Raw genomic sequence first — 21,480 nt, 5'->3', positions numbered from 1 at the left:
CAGAGGGATGAAGTGAGCGAGCCGGTTGACTTGCTGTCACTGGGACTGGTGTCTCCAAGTCCCCCGACCTGGGCCCTCCCGCAAGCGTGTTGCTGTTCCCGTGAAAGGAAGGGGGCCTGGGCAGCGCTCACCCTTGTCCCCCGGGGTGCCGGGCCCGCACACCTTCAGGGATTTGGGGAGCAGGTGTTTGTGGGTCGGTGCAGGGGAGCAGGCAGGTGCTGAATTAGGCTCGGGGGTGGCCGGGCAGGGGGATTATAGGGCGACTTGGGGGGGGGGGGGCCAAAGCCCAGAGCCGCCCCCTTTTTCTCTCTGTTGTAATCATTTGCCCTTCTTTGTTTCTATCCCGCAAGATGATGAAGATGAGGAGGCCCCGGGGCCCTCGAGGCAGCCTCTGCGGGTGCCCCGGCAGCGGTCACCAGAGGAAGAGGCCCACCTGGCCAGGCCTACCCTGCTCCGCTCATCGTCCTCCTCAGACCAGTCCGAGATGGTGGGCCCCAAGCCAGAGGCCCTATCCCGGCCCTCACCGCAGGCCCAGGCTGCCTGCAGGACCCCTCGGCCGCACCCCAGCCCGCCCGGCACGGGCCTTGACTGGCAACTCCTCCATGCCTACGTCCGGCAGACCGAGGTCCTCCAGCAGTTCTGCCAGGAGCTGGTGACCGTGCACCGGGACATGGCGAACAGCATGCGTTCCATCGGCCAGACCGTGGCGGAGCTGACCGGCCGCGTCGGTCAGGTGTGCCAGACGCTGACGGAGATCCGAGACGGGGTCCAGGCATCTCAGCGGGGGCCAGACGGGGTAGCCCCCGCGGGCTCTACCCCTCAGGTCGAGGCCCCCCCGGCAGAGCCCCCGCAGGCTCCCCCGGCACCAGCCCCCGCACGGACTACCAGGTCTCGGAAGAGAAAGCACAACTTCTGACCCGGCCGGTCTCCAGTAGGAGGAAGAGAGACGGGGGTGGGGGGACGGGTGCCTGGCCTTGCGACGGGAGCCAGTCTCCCGTGTCCGGGACCAATGACCCTTGTAGGATGCTGGGGAGGCGGCCACCTCCTCCCCGAGTGCAGGCCAGCTGCCCTGGGCTCCAACGGAGTGTGTACTGAGCCCCGCTCCCTCGTCTTCGGCAGATGCTGAAGATGCAGGGAAAGCGACCTGCCCGATGCTTGCTTGCCCCGGGGCGTCAGCCTCCTCTTGGTCCGCACCCACGGCGGCGAGCCTTGCGGGGGGAAGAGGGGAGCAAGAGGGGGGAGCGCCTGAATGGACTCCTGCTTGCCGACCGCAGGGCTGCCACGGCTGCCTCCCACGCCCTGATTCCGCTGCTTCCGAAGGGGGCGAAGCTTGAGGACGGGCAGGGGGAGCTCAGCCCTTCCGGGAGGGGTGCGTCCTCCCCTTCCCCAGGGCTCTGAGTGCGGCGGGTGGTGCCCCTGCCTTGGCCTTCCGCTTGCCTTTGCGGTGCGTGTGCTCAGCTGCTGTGCTTGCCTTTTGTGGAAGGGGATGGCGTCGGAGGAAGACGAAGAAGACTGCCCGGAGTTCTTAGAGAGAGCACCTTACGCTTTCCCTGCATTTGCAGGCGTGTGGTCTCAGTGGGTTCTCAGGACAGCCGGAGAGGCAGCCAAGCCGGGTATCGTTGTCACCGTTATTACTGCCATCACCTGCATTTCCTAGATGATCAGTGACACGACAGTTAGTTGGCGGGGCGGGGTCGGGGGGGCGCCCGGACTGGAAGCCAGGTCTGCGGATTTGTCCAGCTCCCCTGTCAGAGGCCAGATCGGGAGTCGGGAGGGGTACCGCGCCTCGCCTGCCCACGCCTCGGCTCTCCTGGGTGCCGGTGGGAGGCAACGGCAGCCTCCGGGCGGTGAATCCACCCACCCGGCTCTGGCACTAAGGCTAACGGCCGGGGTGGGGGGGGGCGCGGCTGGGGAGAGGCAGGGCCCAAGCCTCAGCACCCACAAGGTGACTCCTCTTCTGGCGTCTGTAAGAACCCAGCAAGGCTCCCGTGCCACCCAAGTTCCAGCATGCCTCGCCTCCGCTTGCTTGGGCTGCAAATGCATTAGCTACACATATCTCTAGCTTCACGTTTCATTTCAGAGTGTGGGGGGAGAGCCGGGTTCCTCGAGTCCCAGAGGGAGGTGGGGGAGGCAGTCACAAGCTTAGCTCTGACCCAGGTTGTAGCTCGGCTCTGTGTCCTCTTTGCTCCCTGGCCTGAGGCTGACCCTAGCAGAAGCTCCCCTCCCCCGGCCGGCCCTCCATCTATCTCCCCCACGCCTGCCCCCTAGAGCCCGAGTGGGGGCTGGGAGGACTGCCGTACCCAGTGCCTGCTGTGGCTGTTCCTGGAGTGCTGCTTCTGAACCCAGACCGAGCTTGGTCCCAGGGAGAGAGCTCGGAGGGCAAACCGCTAGGTCCCCGTGTCCTCAGCCTCCATCGCCCCACTCTGTGGTCCTCTGGGGGTTCCTGCCACCCCAAACTGAACAGTGCCCAGTCCGACAGCCCAGTGGCTTGATTATTGCCTGGCATTCCCCTGCCCTCCCAATGCTGGAATCAAAGATTGCCTTCCCAAGTATTTTTGTTAAGACGGCAATAAAAAGAAATTGATCTCACACTTGGAACACACCCAGTCTCCAGGATCTTTCTTTGGTGTATATTCTCTTTCTTCGCTTCCTGTGAAAACCTCAAGGCCCCCAGAGCAGGGGTTAGATGATGGAGGGAAAGCATGCTGGCCACAGGGGCTCGAGTGCCCCTGCCATTTCCGGGATTCCGGAAGCACTCAGGTGCCCCGTACTCGGCACCAGGCTAGCCCTGTAAGGAAAAGAAAGGAACCCGTGAGCTGAGCGACATGAACAGCCACGTCTGAAACCACTGAGCTCTATTTTATTAAAGTCTTTGCACAGTGAGAGTGAGATGTTGCTAAGTGAATTTTTACCTTTTGTTCCCTAGAAGAAGTTAGGGGTCCTGGGGGGGGGGGGGCGGGAATCACTATTTCCGGCAGGAGGCTCCAGATGGTCAGGGGCTATCCATTCGCCAAGTGAACTTCAGGGACCACTCTGAGGCGTGACCTTTTTTTTTGGACACCTCCCCACAGATCCTAGTATCCGTCTGTCACAGGCAAGACCCTGCCCACAGAGATCTGAGGCTTTCAAAGTAACCAGAGTGGCTCCTCTGGGTCCCTTTGGGAGTCTCCTTAGAAGACAAGGGCCTCCTAACCTGTGAGTTGCCCTGGCTTACTGCCAGTCACACAGAGAGCTTCTCCCAAGCAGGAAACCCCCACGTCCTGACCAGGGATCTGTCCCCTCTCTGGAAAGTTCCAGCCTGCCTTTGACCTCTTGGAATCCAGGTCCTCCTCTTCTGTTCTCGGCCGAAAAGGATGGCCATGGAAATCAAAATTACTCGATTTCCACAAGAGGCAAAGATCCTGTGAAACCAGGCCCAGGATCTTCTCCAGCAAGGTGTAGGTACTGACTGGCCTTTCCCTCTGGTCCTGGAGAGGGAAGAGATCAAGTTGGAAGCAAAGGGGACAGAGAGACGAAGAGCCTATGAACTTCAGATGGAATTTCATTAGAGTCTTTTTCTAGGCTTCAGTGGGGGACTGTGGGTCTAGCACATCAAAACAGGAAGGGGAAACTGAGGCCAGTGGACGGAAGGCAACGGGCAGCCAATTTCAGCTTGAGATGGGGAAGTCCCGCCTAAGAATCCGAGGCCTCCAGCCGCACTCAAGGCTGGCTGCGTGACGTTCTGTCAGCGTTTGGGTGACCATCTGGTGGGTGGGTGCGTGACCCAAAGACCCACCCAGCTCAGAGACCTAAATGCACGGGAGAAAACAGAGCCCTGCCTCTTCTCGGTCAGTCTTTCCCATTCCTGCCTCCGTGAGTGGCACATCTTCCTCTCGGTCAGAGACCTACCCCCTGAGCAGGAATGTCTGAGCCTGGCCTTTGTCTGCCCCCACTCCAACAAAATGGATGCCCCGTGGGTTATTTTCTCTCTTCCGTTGAAACCCATAGTCATTTCCTGTCCCAGCTAGAAAATCTGGTGCATTTGATAAGGCACAGTGGGTGAGGTCGAAGAAGTGGTCTCTTAGTGCCTGTCTATCCAATTCCCAAAGCCAGCAAGGAGCTCAGAATAAAAATAATCCATTATCATCATGAAAACTTCAGTCCAGAGAGCAGCTCCCGCTCCCACCCTCCCCCTCGATTGCTTCAAAGGTTGTCACCTCTGTGGGTCTGATTTGAAAAGCTATCAGATGAGCTCTTGCGTTCGTAGAGTGCCCTGTGCCAGCCATTGTCCACCCTCCTTCCGACGTACTCTGTGCCTTCTCTCCAACGAGGTAGTGACCTGGAGACTCCACAGATCCAGGGACCTTCACTCCCTAGAAGCTTTGTCTTCCAGGGAGGGCTCTTGCTTGTCTGCAGCCATGAGATGGGACAGGCGTGGTTCTTCATGAAGGGATTGTTGTACCGGAACGGGATTCTGGGAGTGGATTAAACCCCTGGGTGTCACTGCAAAGTACTTAAAAGAGGGAGAGCGAATTCCAGGTAATTGGTGTTGAGACTTAGCTGCCTCCATTGAACACCTCGGGGGAGTGGGTTGTTACCATTTGCTGAGAGGTGCCATAGATATTATATTTCAAAAGGACCAAATACAACCAGGTGCTGAACAAATTTTGATCTGTTTTGGGAGACTGTGATTGATGCCAGAGAAAGTAATTCTAGCTTTTAGAGCTTGATGATTGTTTGCACGGCCAAACCAGAGAAGCGCGTGTCTTTCCTTGTGCTCTGTGATCCAGGTGATTCTTGTGAGGAGACAGGCGAATGAGCAGTTTGCCTTCTGAATCCAGGAGTAGGAAAGTTTGGGTCTCCCCCAGTTCTGTTCGATGCTAGCCACAAGTCTGATTAATTTTGGATGTCGAACCCCAGGCTCTCACTAAACTGGGGACTGGAAAGTATTTTGCGCATTCAGAAGGAATATCAGATCCAGAGAAGAGCAGACCCCTGCAGCTGGAGAGCTGCAACTCAGAAGGGTCCGTGTGGAAAGACCGCCCTGGGCCAGAGGTCCTCTTCTTCTCCCCACCCCCAAGTTCTTGGTTTGCGGCACGCCTGGGCGTCGCGGATATCACGGTATTGTCTTCACGGCTCAGGGAGACCGATGCTCATGTCCGATGCTGACAAGCACACAGATGCGTTGATTTAGTCTCTGGACACAAGCAGGTTCTGGGGATCTAAGCGCCATGCATCCTGCCCGTGTGACCCTGGCAGGGTGGAGTTCACGACTGCTTCTCTCAGAGCGGGTGAGGCAGCAGGCGCTCATGTTTGCACTGCTGCCTCCCTTGGCCTTAGCCCCGCAACCCCGGGGTCTGTGCTGCAGCCTGTTGTCAGGTGGATTGGTCCCTGGACTCTAGTGGTTCCCCTTATAGGGTCACGGCCTCCTCCAGGGCCGAGTAGAACGGAGGCTACAGGGGACTATCCTTGCGAGTAGAAAGAACGGAGGCTACAGGGGACTATCCGTGACAACGGGCACGACATGCTCCAGGGTGCTCCGCCCGAGGGGCCAGGAATGTAGACTCACAATGCAGGCGGCCACCGCGACCGCCACCAGTACTGAAAGTGGAGTTCGTGTGTCTTTTCCTGGGGGGGGGGCCCCCGCCGGGGTAACTGTAATAATTGCTTAATAAGGAAAACTTGGAAATTACAGAAAAACTTACAAAGTAGATCCACCTGTAATGGCCAATCACTGTTAAAGCATTGGTATATTTCCTTCAAGTAGTTTACCAAGCCTTGTTTTTAGAGCATGGTTGGAACTATAGAATAGATAGCTTTCAGCCCTCCTGTTCTCGCGTTGCATCCTATCAGGGCCCTTTTTCCGAGTCACGAAAGATCCCTTGAAAACACTTTTCTATAGATGAGCCATTCCATCGTACGAATATGCCGCGGTTCGCTAAGCTGTTGCCCCGGTATCGGACGTTTCGGTGTTTTTTGCTTTCGCGTTATTGTAAACGATGCTACAGCCAGGGCGGTGGTATGCCGAGTCGTCCACTCGGTCTGCATCTTATGGTCCTTTTTAAAATTTTTCAAAAATTGCGACAGGATGCACATACCATAAAATTTACCATTGTAACCATTTTTTGAAGTATGCAATTCAGCAGCATCAATTTCACTCGCGTTGCGGGGTCGTGACCACCATCCATCTCAAGACTCTTTTCACCTTCCCCCACTGAAACTGTATACCCATTACACACAAACTCCCCGTCCCCCCACTCCCCACCCTGGCCCCTGGCAACCCCCGTTCTCCTTTCTGTCTCTGAATTTGACTGTTCCTGCAAGGGCCTCATATAAATGGGATCCTACCGTATGTGTCCTTTTGTGATCGGCTCACTTCGCTTGGTATGTGTCTTCAGGACTCATTCGCGGTACAGCGTATATCGGAATTTCCTTCCTTTTTAAAGCCAGGTAATAGCCATCGTATATGTATTCCACATTCCTTTTATCCACGTATCCATCAGCGGGCATGGGTCGCTCCCACCTGCAGTCGGTTGTGAATAATGCTGCTGTGAACACGGGTGTACGAGGCCATATTGCCAATTTGTTTCCCCAAGGCTTGTGCCCGTTTATTCTCCACCAGTAGTCTGGGGTACACTTTTCTAGCCAATGTGGATATTATCATTAAAAAGGAAGAGAGGGAGAGAGGGAGAGAAATCTGTGCCAAAGAGACAACATGCTACTTGCCATTTCCTTCCTTTGGAGTGATGCTGAGTGCTTTTCATTTGCTCGTGACCCATTGGGATTTTTCCCCGTGAATGATCGCATACCCTGGACTGCTCCAAATACCGTTCTCTGGGCGATGCCGGTCAGTCCGACTTTGATTTCCATCCTGGCTTTTGAGACAAACCATAGCATGAGGAAGAGAAGTTTATTTTTTATGACGAATTTCCTGGATGCTCGCGTGGTGTGGGTCCGTAAGACTCCAGTTTCCTCTTGTCCTTTTGATCTCTCCGCCTCTGCTTCTCCGTAGGTGTTACATCATCTCAGCTTTGGAAGGGCGCAGGTTGGATGTTGGAAATGTCATTTCAGGGAGCGGGGGTAAGGGAGAGATTCTGAGGGTTTGGCAGAACTTTAAAGGTTATCTGGGCATGGCTGGTGCTTTACATGCCCACAGAGGAGCCGTGAGATCTAGTGGGAAAGACACAGACCTCAAAGCTCCATCTCCCATTTATTCACTGTGTGACCTCAGGCGAGTCACTTAGCGTCTCTGAGTCTTAGTTTCCAGTCATTGCTAACCTTCTCTTGGGTCTTATTTCCCTTCGTCTCCTGTCAGCATCGGGCACCCACTTTTTAAAGACATTGGTCTTCAGCATTTGTTAATTGGCCTTCAGGGCGCCGTTGTCACATGGGTTGTTTCTTCTAGGCTTCGTGAAATCCTGGAAACAGTCCAGGAATCCCACACTTAGCGCCATCGGAGGCCTGCAGGTGTCTGGGGGTCCCTGCGGTTAAAATTTAGCCAAGAGCGAACGACATGGCCTTTCGGTTTGGTAATCGTTTTTATATCTGGTGTTGAATTTTTGTGCTTACCAGTACGTGGGAGGTAGGCAGGGCGGCTGTCATCCCTAGTCTCAGAAAACAGAGACCCTCAGAGGGTCGGAGGCTTGCTCAAGGTCGCACAAAACTGTGACTTTGGGACGAGGGACCGGCTCTAGCTGGGGTCCCGATCCCGGACAGGCAGCCGTCCTTCGACTTTTGCGCACGCCCCTTGCCTGTGGACCTCTGACCTCCACCGAGTGGCCCGTGCGTTCTCACCTGTCCCCCTCGCCCCCAGGTACGTGGTCATCTCCCGGGAAGAGAGGGAGCAGAACCTGCTGGCGTTCCAGCACAGCGAGCACATCTACTTCCGAGCCTGCCGGGACATCCGGCCCGGGGAGCGGCTCCGGGTCTGGTACAGCAAGGAATACATGAAGCGTCTGCACAGCATGTCCCAGGAGACCATCCACCGCAATCTGGCCAGAGGTGAGTCCCCACCCGAGGTGAGGGCCACGCCCGCCACCAAACACAGGGGAGGCCAGGAGTGCTTCTCTGGGAGCTTCCTGAGAAGACCGTTGGGGAATGCAGTCCAGCGGCGACGGGGAGACCCAGAGGGACGCGGGGCGGGGGACGGACGGTCTGCGTGTGAGCGGCGGCTCTGGGCAGGGCCGCAGACCCTCCAGGGTGCTGTCCTCCCTCAGAAACCCTGGCGCAGGCATCGGAGAGTATCCGGGAGAGAGACAGGGCCCCAAAGCCAAGCGCATAAGTGTAATCAAAGTTGGTCCTCTTTCTCCGACTCAAACCGATGGGAAGGTGCTACAACCCGTCCCTGTCGCAGTGATACTAACATTTGCTAAGTGCTTACCACGTGCCCAGCGGCGGTTCTGCGGTGTTCACCTACCTCGTAAGGGTGTGGTGGGAATTAGCTGGGTAATGCGCCCATTTAGAGCAATGCCCACCTTGACCACTGTAAGCCCTCAGTTGGAAACTTTTGAGGCTGACCATCCCGTGTGGCTGATCATCCCCCAGCTCACCAGTGTAGAAACTGAGCATCGGATGAATACAGCGACTCACCCGGGGTCACGGGGCTAGGAAGGGCCCTGCTGGGTTTCTCATCCACATCTGTCCAGGGTCCTAGTCCAGGGTCTCAGCTCTAACCTACGATGGTATACGGCCTCCCAGACCAAACTCGTTTCTTCCCAGCTTCCTCCTGGCCTCATTCCTGAAAGTCCTGATCACATGCTGTGAATGAACCATCCCTATTAGAAGAAGGCAGTTCTTCTCAGGGAGGGAGGTGGGAAGGTGACCTTAGGTGTGGGTGGTGGCCTGGTGGGGGAGATGTCCATCCAGCTCCATTTAAATGCCTCATTTGAAAGTGGTTTAAAATACTCCCCAACCCCTAGCCCTTTGCCTCTCTATTCCAGCCTCAGCCTGGCCCAGGCAAACTGGTGAATCCAGCTCCTCTCAGGGGGATATTTCTTGCATTAAGGAAAAGCATTCAAAGACCCAGAGTCCATCTGGTCTCAGGAACCAGGACTATACCCAAGCCCCACCATGTCACGCTCCTGACCGACCTACTTATTGGAAATAAATCTTCACATGGAGTATGAGTGGAGAAGAGGGAAAGGGGACAGGGTGGCCCATTGCAATTAAGCTATGTTCATTTTTTTTAAGTTTATTTATTTTGAGGGAGAGTGAGAGAGAGAGAGAGAGAGCGAGCAGTAGCAGAGAGGGGCAGAGAGAGGGAGAGAATCCCCAGCAGGTTCCGTGCTGAGCCCAGCACGGGGCTTGATCTCATGACCACGAGACATGACCGAGCCGAAATCAAGAGTCAGACGCTCCACCAGCTGAGCCACCCAGGCGCCCCAAGGCTGTTTTTAAAAACAAAACAGAACAAAGCGGGTTGTGGACCTTGAATGCACAGCTGCTGCCTGACTTGGTAAAAGGTATCTGTGAATGGGGGGGGGCGGTGGGGAGACCCAGCCGACATACTCACCTCTTGTCTTCTTCGGAACCGGGGGTTGGCCACGTGCCGATCTCACTCGGGAAGGCAGGTTTCTATGACGAGATTCCCATGGTTTCCGTTTGACCTCTGAAGAGACCTTGTGTAACCGTGCCTGATGCGCAATACATCTTTGTTGAATGGATAAGGGAAGACACGAATGAAGACGGCCAAGAAGTCTCCAAAAGAATCGTCCTATCACCAGAAGAAAAGAAAACCAAGAGAAGTCCTATCTGAGGACACAGGTTCCATCCCTTGGCCATAATCTTCTGAAATTCTCCTGGATTTGTGATATCCTCCCCCACCCCCACCCCCACCCCCACCCCAGTGTCTTCTCCAAAGCACATCAAGCTGCGGTCATCCTCAGAGAGCCCCGAGATCCGAGGGGAACGCTCAGAGGAGGGAGTGACCTTTCGGGAGTGGTTCAAAGGAGGCGTAGCAGAGAGGCTTGAGATGGGATACGTGAAGATTTGTGAAGATACAGGAGGAAGGAGTGGCTGTTCCTGGCCAGGCTGAGCAGTAGGAAACAGGAAGGAGACTGAAAGGCACCGTGGGGCTGGGCCAGAGCAGCGGGTGGGCTTGATCCTAAAGCCCTCAGGAGCAGTCATGAGCTCAGTGGCCTTTAGCTGTGTAGACGTCTCTGTAGCCTGCAGCTTTGGCAGGCTCTGAATACAGTTTGGTGGCATCTTAGATCGGTGGGCCAGCCCTGCTCCGAGAAGGGGATCCCGACACTCAGTCACCGAGGGTCTTTCGTGGAAGGAAGTTTCTTTGTAATTGGGGGCTGGAGCCCTGAGAAAGGCCAGAGCATGAATTACTGGTCCTTCTTAAGTAGGGACGTTACCTGAAGCCCAGAAACTTCTTCCTGCAGACAGCGTAAAGTATGCCTTTGTGGCGATCTTTTAAGAACGGGATGCTTCGGATAGGTGTATTAAAAAAAAACCTTGTGTCATTTGATCCACTTTGAGCCACCAATTCACTCTGTGGTGTTTCCCCCCATATTTAATGGAGGCTTTGAAATCAATTCCATGATGCTGAAAGGTCCTTCTCGGCCTTTAGATTTTTCTGAGCGCCTTGAGTCCGAAGAAGTCCCCCCACGCATCCTAGGAGATTTGAATGACCTTGTCTTTAAGCAGAGACGCATGAGGACTCCCTGCTGATGTATAGCCTTGAGCTCCCGACATAAGCTGTTTGCTGCCTGACTGGTCTGTGAGAAGTGAAAGCGTGGCCCTTGACGTTTGGAGATTCTAAATGGGCAAGTGTCATAGCTGATCTGTACCGCGAACGTGTTAGTGTTCACGTCCACCCTTTCTGCTCCTCGGTCGTAATAAAAATATAGGCTGTGAGAGCCACCTGACTTTCAGGGGCCCTGAACATAACGTTCAGGCATTCGTGCGAGGACAGAAGAGGGGTGTCCTGATTAGGTTACCCCCTTTTGTGCTGTTACCCGTCGGAAGCCTGGATTCATACACGGGCCGGGGCACGGCACCCCTTGCCGGCTGCGGGGAGCCAGGGCTCAGGCATAGCATGGATCTTCTGGATTGTTCCCAGAGATCCTTTGGCCTCCGCTCCACTCAGAGGTTTTTAGCAAACACGGCTTTTGGAAATCCATCCGCAACATACATTCAGGTCAAGCCACTGCTCGGAGTCAGCTCCCAGGGCCCCGCCTCTATCTAGGAAGCCCTTTGAGATTCCCCGGCCCCACAGGCCGCCGTCAGGACCTTCTGAGGGTCCCCTGTAGCGTCTGCACCCCCGGGGAGCATACGCCCTTCTATAGCAATTTATGAGACTGTGGCGGCCGTTTCAAAGGATCAGGCTAAAATTCTTGTTGGGAGCTCAGCAACGTCTTTGAAGCCAGTCACGTGATGGAAAGAGCTAGAAAAGGGAGCGTTCTTTGTATCATCAGGTAAGGAGACACAGCTATATTTCAAGAATGCTTTGGGTCAGTGGGGTCACGCCCCTCTTTGTCATGCTGGAGGCTGCCCGCCCGGGAGCCATCAGCCACTGCGGGGGGGGCCCCCCCGTCTTCCCGTTCCCCCCGTTCCCCCCTGCCTCGGTTGTGGGAGAACCACGGACGTTCAGGTCACGCTCTCTCCCGTGCACCTCGTCCTCTGATCACTGGGAGAGTTAGAAAGGATGGTTGGCTGTGGGTCGGTCTTTGCCCCGAGGGGCCGTCTCGGGGCAGCCAGGGAGCCGGAAGGAGAGGACTCCGTGTTCCGGGTGTACCTTTTACCAAGTCGAAGCAGCCGTCTTCCAATTGCCAGGACTGGACGAGAAGCCTGGAGGGCGGGGAGCCACACGCACTGAGCTCTGAGGTGCGCGCCCACCCGCCCGGTTTGATCGGTGGGGGTGTCATCTTCTAGGGCTACCGAACTTCCCGCTGCCCTCCCCTATAGCATTCTCTCCACTTGTAAATGTGCCGCGTGTATACTTAAGGCTCCCGCGCAACGCGTGGTCTTTTTAGAGAGTTCTGCCCACGTTTTGGGATCCCACTCTAGACCCCGTGATCCGCTGAGTGACCCGCCTCTCTCTCCCTGTCGTGTCACACCTGCCCCACAAGGCCAGATCCAGAGGGATGTGTCAAGTGACTTTCCTGATAGGAGGCGTGCCTTGTTTTCTGTTGGTTTCTCCACGTCGGGGCTTTTCCCCCCTTCCTCACGCCCTGGTTTTCCTTCCTAGGAGAGAAGAGGTTGCAGAGGGAGAAGTCTGAACAGGCTCTGGATAACCCAGAAGACCTGAGGGGTCCCCTTCCGCTCCCCGTGTTGAGACAGGGCAAAAGTCCCTACAAGCGTGGCTTTGACGAGGGGGATGTGCACCCCCAGGCCAAGAAGAAGAAGATTGACCTCATTTTCAAGGACGTGCTGGAGGCCTCCCTGGAATCCGCGAAGGCGGAAGCGCACCAGCTGGCACTGAGCACCTCGCTGGTCATCAGGAAAGTCCCCAAGTACCAGGACGAGGCCTACAGTCGGTGCGCCATGACCGTGTCACATGGCGTGCAGAATGTCGGCCGGACCCAGGGGGAAGGGGACTGGAAGATCCCCCAGGGGGTTTCCAAGGAACCAGGCCCGTTGGAGGATGAAGAAGAAGAACCTTCGTCCTTCAAGGCCGACAGCCCCGCCGAGGCCTCCCTTGCGTCCGACCCTCACGAGCTCCCCACCACCTCCTTTTGCCCTAACTGTATTCGCCTAAAGAAGAAAGTCCGGGAGCTCCAGGCCGAACTAGATATGCTTAAGTCTGGGAAGCTTCCTGAACCCCCCGTGCTGCCCGCACAGGCCCTGGAGCTCCCGGAGCTCTCGGACCCCGCAGGTAAGTTGGCGTGGATGAGACCGTGGCCGGAGGGACGGGCGCCCGGTGGGCAGGGTGAGGGTGGCCCGGCGCTCTCTGCTGGAGCCACCTTCCCCGGGGGGACCTGAGGCGTGTCACGAGGGGGGCGGACTCCGGTCGCGGCCCTTGCCCGCAGGTGCCTGCCCCCGACAGGCTGCTTCTCAGCTCCAGCGGGACGCCTCGCGTCGTGCCCTTGTATCCTCCCCGTCAATAAAGGAAGTTCCACTGCTGGAGGGGTGTGTGCTGTGTTCTTGACCCGCTGCCTCTCTCTAGTGGGCCTACCGGTGTCTCAGCCCCACGCTCAACTTCTAAACCCAATCTCTCTCTCTCCCCAGTCCCAAGCAGGGCATCCCGTGGGGGAGAGCTCCCGGCCTTGTTGACCTCAGTCCCGGAACACAGCCTCGTTCTTCTCTTCCCGAATCGCGCTTCTGCCGCACGCGCTCCTATCTCCCCTGCCCGGAGTGTTCTAGAAGGACTGGGATGCGGGGGCGTGTGGCTGCACGCCTCGGTGCTTTTCTGTCGGCCGCTGGGATCTTTAGACTCGGTCGACAACCGGCAAGGTTTTTTCGGAACACAGCTGCAGCTGAGTCCAGCATTTACGTAGCGTTTCCTATTTTAACCTCATCCCGTAGCGCAGAGTGAGGCGTTTCAGATACTCGAAGCATGCGTCTTGACCAAGCTGCATTCTGATCCAGAAATAGCCCGGGGCCGTGGCAAGCTGCCTTCCCGCGAGGGTGGCACGCCAGCCCCGACCATGCTGGCTGCTGGGATAAGCGAGCCCCCGCGTCCTCGCCCCAGGGGGCTCAGGGACGCTCGACGTGCTTCGTTCTCTCGCCAGGTCGGCTCTCGTGGTCGTGCCGCTCAGTCGATGGGGAAGATGAGGTTCCGTGAGCACCCGCTGGTGGAGGGTGAGGGCCGGCGGCCCGGCGCGGGGCGGCCACTGGGGGGCGCCCCCCCCCCCCCCCCCCCCCCGCCAGAGAGGAGAAGCCACACGCGGATAGCGAGAGTGCCTGTAAAACAAATCCTAGGCCGGGGTTCGGTCCGTCGTCGCAGGTGGCTCGCGGGTCACGCAGCGCGGCGCCTTTGTTTGGGGCAGCGTGCCCGGTCGCTTTGGAGAAGTCGCTGTGTTCGCCCCCGGGCCTTCAAATGTCTCCTTCCCGTTTGTCTTGCAGCCTCTGAGAGCATGGTGTCCGGCCCCGCCATCCTGGAGGACGACGACCAGGAGGTCGACTCGGCCGACGAATCCGTCTCCAACGACATGATGACCGCCGCCGACGAGCCCTCCAAGATGTCGTCCGCCACCGGGCGCCGCATCCGGCGCTTTAAGCAGGAGTGGTTGAAGAAGTTCTGGTTCCTGCGGTACTCCCCCACCCTCAACGAGATGTGGTGCCACGTCTGCCGCCAGTACACGGTGCAGTCGTCCCGCACGTCGGCCTTCATCATCGGCTCCAAGCAGTTCAAGATCCACACCATCAAGCTGCACAGCCAGAGCAACCTGCACAAGAAGTGCCTGCAGCTGTACAAGCTGCGCATGCACCCCGAGAAGACGGAGGAGATGTGCCGCAACATGACCCTGCTCTTCAACACCGCCTACCACCTGGCCCTCGAGGGCAGGCCCTACCTGGACTTCCGGCCCCTGGCCGAGCTCCTGCGGAAGTGCGAGCTCAAGGTGGTGGACCAGTACATGAACGAGGGCGACTGCCAGATCCTCATTCACCACATCGCCCGCGCGCTGCGCGAGGATCTGGTGGAGCGCATCCGCCAGTCGCCCTGCCTCAGCATCATCCTGGACGGGCAGAGCGACGACCTGCTGGCCGACACGGTGGCCGTCTACGTCCAGTACACCAGCAGCGACGGGCCCCCGGCCACGGAGTTCCTATCCCTGCAGGAGCTGGGCTTCTCCGGCACGGAGAGCTACCTGCAGGCCCTCGACCGGGCCTTTTCTGCCCTGGGCATCCGGCTGCAGGACGAGAAGCCCACCGTCGGCCTGGGCATAGACGGGGCCAACGTCACGGCCAGCCTGCGCGCCAGCATGTTCATGACCATCCGCAAGACGCTGCCCTGGCTGCTGTGCCTGCCCTTCATGGTGCACCGGCCCCACCTGGAGATCCTGGACGCCATCAGCGGGAAGGAGCTCCCCTGCCTGGAGGAGCTCGAGAACAACCTGAAGCAGCTGCTCAGCTTCTACCGCTACTCGCCGCGCCTCATGTGCGAGCTGCGGTCCACGGCGGCCACCCTGTGCGAGGAGACGGAGTTCCTGGGGGACATCCGCGCCGTGAGGTGGATCATCGGGGAGCAGAACGTCCTCAACGCCCTCATCAAAGACTACCTGGAGGTGGTGGCCCACCTCAAGGACGTCAGCAGCCAGACCCAGCGGGCGGACGCGTCCGCCATCGCGCTGGCCCTGCTGCAGTTCCTCATGGACTACCAGTCGGTCAAGCTCATCTACTTCCTCCTGGACGTGATCGCCGTGCTCTCACGCCTGGCCTACGTCTTCCAGGGCGAGTACCTGCTGGTGTCCCAGGTGGACGACAAGATCGAGGAGGCCATCCAGGAGATCAGCCGGCTGGCCGACTCCCCGGGGGAGTACCTGCAGGAGTTCGAGGAGAACTTCCGGGAGAGCTTCAACGGGATCGCGATGAAGAACCTCAGGGTGGCCGAGGCCAAGTTCCAGTCCGTCCGGGAGAAGATCTGTCAGAAGACCCAGGTGATCCTGGCCCAGAGGTTTGATTCCCGCAGCCGGATCTTCGTGAAAGCCTGCCAGGTGTTCGACCTGGCCGCCTGGCCCAGGAACAGCGAGGAGCTCGTGAGCTACGGCAAGGAGGATATGGTGCAGATATTCGAGCACCTGGAGGCCATCCCCACCTTTTCCCGGGACGTCTGCAGGGAGGGGCTGGACCCCCGGGGCAGCCTGTTGATGGAGTGGCGGGAGCTCAAGGCCGACTACTACACCAAAAACGGCTTCAAAGACCTGATCGGCCACATCTGCAAGTACAAACAGAGGTTCCCGCTCCTGAATAAGGTCATCCAGGTCCTCAAGGTCCTCCCCACTTCCACCGCCTGCTGCGAGAAAGGCCGCAACGCCCTGCAGCGAGTTCGCAAAAACCACCGCTCCCGCCTGACCCTGGAGCAGCTCAGCGACCTGTTGACGATCGCCGTGAACGGCCCGCCCATCGCCAGCTTCGATGCCAAGCGAGCCCTGGACAGCTGGTTTGAGGAGAAGTCTGGCAACAGTTACGCGCTGTCGGCCGAGGTCCTCAGCAGGATGTCTGCGCTGGAACAGAAGCCGGTGCTGCAGACCGTGGACCACGGGTCAGAGTTTTACCCGGACATCTAGGGGGCCGGTGTCACAGAGTTCACTAAGCTGTTGAATATTTTTTTAATCTATACTCATAAGCTTTGATATATTATATAAATATATATTATATTATATATATATATACATACATATATATATATATATATATATATATATATATATATATATAAAAACCCACACTGAAAATTTTTAAGAACCGAGGTGACGCATCCACCAGAAGCCACTGGGAGCTTTCACAAAGGAACGATGTTGGAAACCGACTCTTGTCTACAAGATCCCGCAGCCGTTTTCACTCACGGAAGCATGTGCTGGGGCCACACGCGTTCCCGCCTAACAGCCAACCAACAGCCTAAGCTAAAACGACGGGTCTCTGTCATCACCTTTAGGTGGTTTGTTTCGTTTTATGTTTTCGTTTGGGGGGGTTGAGGGATTGGGGTTTGGGTTTCTGTCTTGCCTTTTCTTTTCCCGTTTGGTTTACGACGGGGGTTCTTGGCCTCTTCGCTGCCACGCTGGTGTAGCTGAGACCCATCTCCGATTTTGGAGGGGGGCAGGTGGTGTATCCGGATTGGGGGGTGTGTGTGTGTGACTTTCTCCCTTGTCCCACCTGATTTCAGCTTGAGAGGTTTGTACTCGTTTCCTGTTGAGCGTTCCTTCACTGTCTTAGAAACAAACGTGTCGGTCAAACTGTGACACCCACCACTCCCCACCTCTGTCGCCTCTCCCGTCTCTGGGTTCTGGATTCCCTCCTTCCATCCAGCCCCCTGGATCCTGAAGATATTACCTGTTGTACTGAAGGCAAAACTGCCTTACAACCGAGCTTGAAATCGTGGGGAAGGGACAAGGTGTGTGTTGGGGGGCGGGAGGGGGGGGGGGGGGAATTTTTTTTTTTTTGCATTCCTGTTCTCCCGTGGTGTGGGGTAAAATAATATAATCCCATTCAGATCCAGGACTTTGGGGGAAATGAAGAGCCAGGAAGTCCAGACCCTCATAGGGCAGCGATTTTTGGCTAAAAGCAAGTCCGATGGAGAGTGTGGATTCAATTTACATGAATTATTTATGCTCTGTCTTTATAATCATATGATGTGTTGGGGGTATTTTTTTGTGCATTTAATAATCAAATGCCTGCTATAGTTCAGTGGCAGGAGACGTCAATGCAAGTTGTGCCCTGGGTTGTGCGTGACTCCAAGGAGGGTCTCTAGAGATAGAGGCCTTCTTTGGTGACAAGGCTGATAATAAACCCTTCAGCCTGGCAGGAGGCAGTGGGGAGCCAGGCCTTGCATCCATGCCTGTGAATGCCTCCTTTTTTGAACAGGGTAGAGATGTCCTAAAGAAAAGGAATAAACAAGAGGTCAGACGGGACTCTCAAGGCAGCAGCCTACACACACACACACACACACACACACACAGACGCACACACACGCACGTACACACACACACACACACACACACACAACCACAATATAAGCTTTAGAAATAGCCTAAAGCTAATATCACTTGCCTATTCCCTGGGGCAAGTAATGGTTTTAAGCTAGAGGAGTCTGATCGATGCTCTTTTGTTCATTTAACTACCAGTATACCTCGCAAGGGAGTTTTTTTAAACAAAATGTGCGTGAGCTGTTACAAACTTCTGTTCATGTTTCCACATCTGATTTATGCATATCTGATATGCAGAGATCCTACATTGTGGGTGCAGGTCGTGTTTGGGGGAGGAAGGAAGATCTGCGTTGTCCGTGGTCAGGTCCTCTCACTCGGCAGAGGGTGGGCAGAGGACGGCGTGATCGGGCCACAGGCCAGGCCCCCGTGTCTCCAACCTGCTCGGCTCAGACGTAGAACTGTGGTGGCTTCCTTCCTTCTTGGTTTAGCTTGTCTCCGAGGCCTCGTGCCACTGTTGAGAACCGTAGTGGAAATGTCATCAACACTGAACATGTCATTCCCCTTTCCTTGTCCTGCCCGTACCTTCACGCCCCACACGTCCCCTCCCCCCACCCCTATGGTCTTGGTGCTAAGATAACTTTAGAATCATTGCTGCTAGTTGATAGCTTTTCATTATATAAATATATTATATATATATATATTATATATTATTTTTGAAACTTTTTTGTTTGTTTTCAACAGTGATGTAGCATGTTAAAAAAAAAAAAAAAAAACAAGAAACAAACAAACAAAAAAAACACCCGGTTTTCTCCAACTGTCCCACTGCCAGGCCTCATATGCTGCCTTGTTCAACAAATCAATGCACCCCTGCCTGGTGACATTCACCACCCACCCCCCCTCCTGGCCCCCTTCCCAGTCCCTCGTACTTCCCCACCCTCCTCTGAACAAGGAGAGAGCAGAAACTAGCAAGGAAACACCCAAAGCTCTTTCTGAGGCTTCGGAATTCCCAGCCGCAAACCATGTCCGTACTTCAAGCTGATGTGTTCCCTACCCCCCCCCCCCCCGCCCCCCGCCCGCCTTCCGCCGCTCCTCCCATCCGGGTCAGTATTTGTGGTCAAGTGGGATGCCCTTGCAAAGCACAAGGTTCCACCCTACCCTCCCGGACATTCTGTCCGCCACACACAAAAACTACCATGCCTGTGGGAGCTTTCTTGGAACATCACACGGACCAAGTGAGGTGGGTTGGGGGCAGAGAAGGCTGGCAAGGGGAAGCTTGGTGGGGGCCGGCAAAAGTAGGTTGGGATCCTTTCTTCGAGCCACCAGTTGCCTTAGACCTTCTCCTTTCCCCTTCTGCTCCTCTCCTCCCACTACACTGGGAGCCATCCCCTGGACCACTCATTTGAAAACCGGGAAGAGAGAATCACTGATGTCTGCCTGAGGACTCGTCAGGGCCGTGACTGTTTCAAGAGGCCATGGCCCGAATTAGCTCCGATCTTTATCCAGACGGGGAAAAAGATCCTTCGGGCCTACGCCAGCATCTGCCGTGAGCTGGTGACATGCCTCTGGGCCAGGAGCATGAGCGCGAGCTAGCAGCACGGGGACTGCGGGTGGTCTCCTGCCGGGCCAGCCTCCACGCCCGGGGCAGGTTGAGCTCTCTCGGGGGCAGGGGGTGCTCGAAGTTTGGCAAGGCGCTCTAAAACTCCGGGTGCTCATGGCTTCTGTTGAATCCAGCCAGGCCTGGGTGGTGTGAGGCACTCTGAAGGCCGCTTTACCTTGGGACCGGAAGTAACCAGGGCACAATTGGGGTGACACGCCCACTGCAATTTACACAGGGTCTTTTTTTCAACTCGGATGCTCCCAGGAGGCTCAGTGCTCCCAGCCTGTGAATGTCGCGCGTGATTTCTAACACGGGAGTTGCCACTCTCCTGCCTCCTCGTGAAAGACTTTCGGGAGAACGGGCCCCCACAGGGTCTCGCCCAGGGAACCACAGGCTTAGCTAGCCTGATCTCCCTTTGATGGGTATAAAAAGCTGTGGCCGGGCAGTCCTTGTATCCCAAATATGGTCACTTCAGATGAGACAGAGCCCTTGAGCTCAGCCACTGGCTTAGAATGACATGTTTGTCTCCGGGGTTGAGACGTGTCCTAATTGGGCTGACCGATGAGTGATTTTCTTTGGCTCATAGAGGAGGGTGGGAAGTGAGTTCAGGTTCATGGCCGTGTGTGCCCAGGAGATACACTGCACAGCCTGGGCGCCACAAGCCCTTGTGATTAACATGGTTCGCTTCCTCTATTGGAGGACAAAGACACCCCCTGGCATCCAGTATCTGTGGAAGCTGAGGGTAGCCCAGCCCCGTCTACAGCTCTCACCACATCAGAATCCCCACGTTTTGCCCACCCGGTCGGGCAGGAGAGTCCAGGCATCCAAAACACCAGGTTTTTATTTTTATTTTTACTTTGTCCACGACCGCCTATGACATTCTTGTCTCCTCATCCTCACTGGAGAATGAGAGCGGGCTTGGGCTGCCGGGCGTCTGCTTGGGCGGCCGCGGTGCTGGGCCCTGAACCCAGGGCAGGCGGGGGTCTCGCCCCAGCCCCGCTACCTGTTTCCATGTTGAGTTGTCTTGCTCAGCCCCCTGTCCTTGACTTGCTTATGTCAACCCTCTCATTTGGAGGAAGGACCCTGTAATTATTTAAGGTAACGTTTAAATAGCTGCCATTTGTTTGGACGTGATACCGAGAAGGAGGAAACAGGGAAGGACGCGTAGAATGCCGAACGTGGTCGCGGCGAGACAGAAATGGCTTATGGGATTGGCCCACCTGGGCTGTGGGGCCGCTGTTCTCCTGAGCCCCGTGGCGTCCAGGAGGCGGCCTGGGGTTGAAGTAGAACTTCTTTTCTAGATTCCTCCCCGTGTGTTTTCCCTCCCATCCCCTCTAGGGATAGGGATTCTTGATCTGGATCTGGTGATGGCATATGGTCTGGGTTGATTTCCGACTAGAATTTGTGTTTTTCTAGGTCCTACGCCCAGTTTGTGCAGAGGGTTCCAGGGACACTGGACCTCACGCCCCCCTCACCCCTTCGAGTGGCCACCCTAGCCAGGTCAGCCTGGGACAGCCAAAGCAGGGAGGCCAGGCCTCCTTCGGTGAGAAAGGCGTGTTTGGACAGCAGGGGACCCTGGGACGGTCCCATTGCAGACACCAGCCTCCTGGGAGTGGTCATGGGTTCTGTGCTGGGTCGTGGGTTCTGGCCTTGTTTCCTCCTCATATCTTGAGGAAGGAAGGTTTCCTCCAGAGACACGTGGGGCCCTTCTGCTTGGAGGGAGACCTCTCTCCTGGTCTCTGCTCACAGGGTCCTTTCGCTGAGTGGATGGAGCTGTGATTATTTTAAGAAGCCTTTGAGGTGATCCTTGTGTGTTAGCCAGAGGGAGAAAAAAAAGTGCCCTTTTGGGAGGAAAATGGTACAGCCCTCCTCTTCCATCTGGCTTTCCCCCCCCCCCCCTGTCCCCCCCCCCCCCCATCCCTTCAAGTGGTGTTGCCCTGGAAATACCTATGCAATCCAGTCTCCCTAGGAGAGCGCATGGAAGCAGGGGGTATGTGCAGTGTATCATACAAATGCTACAGCATATATATTGTATATATGGACATACGCCGTACGTATACACACAGAGTAAGAGATTAAATCACGTCTATATATCTATAAATAATATCCTATATATTTATACATTTCTATGTTTTAAATAGATATAAAAATAGAGTCTATAGAGAGCTGGGAGAGGGAGGAGGCAGGGCCTCTGCAGGGGGAGATGTGGAAGCCAGGAGGGCACTGTCTGCCGGGAGTGGGGTCTCCTGCCCACAGTGCAGGACAGGAGAGTCCCCGGGCCTCTGCCCTCTCGGCGCACTTTCTCTCCTTTACCGCAGGCTTGGGCTGAGGTGGAAGGAGATACTCGCCCTCTGAGCTCCAGCCGAAGTGCCC

General features: G+C 56.3%; 1 protein-coding gene across 4 annotated transcripts in view; it reads left to right on the top strand.

Annotated features, from left to right (window-relative positions):
* PRDM11 (PR/SET domain 11) overlaps positions 1-18,215 on the top strand; it is a 48,972-nt gene extending 30,757 nt beyond the window's left edge. For 2 of the 4 annotated variants that reach the window (XM_040495365.1, XM_040495366.1), the window contains 3 exons: positions 7,793-7,980; positions 12,173-12,799; positions 13,990-18,215. In XM_040495365.1, coding sequence (XP_040351299.1) covers positions 7,793-7,980; positions 12,173-12,799; positions 13,990-16,154 — 2,980 coding nt within the window. In that variant the 3' untranslated portion in view covers positions 16,155-18,215. Of the gene's footprint in view, positions 1-350; positions 2,603-7,792; positions 7,981-12,172; positions 12,800-13,989 lie in introns of those variants that run through there. The other 2 variants (XM_040495367.1, XM_040495368.1) reach the window with 2 other exon arrangements.
* The last annotated feature ends 3,265 nt before the right edge of the window (positions 18,216-21,480 follow it).

This window comes from Herpailurus yagouaroundi, unplaced genomic scaffold, assembly GCF_014898765.1.
Source record: "Herpailurus yagouaroundi ecotype Mexico unplaced genomic scaffold, PumYag 187, whole genome shotgun sequence".
Lineage (NCBI taxonomy): Eukaryota > Metazoa > Chordata > Mammalia > Carnivora > Felidae > Herpailurus > Herpailurus yagouaroundi.
This window is presented reverse-complemented; position numbering and strand designations above follow the sequence as displayed.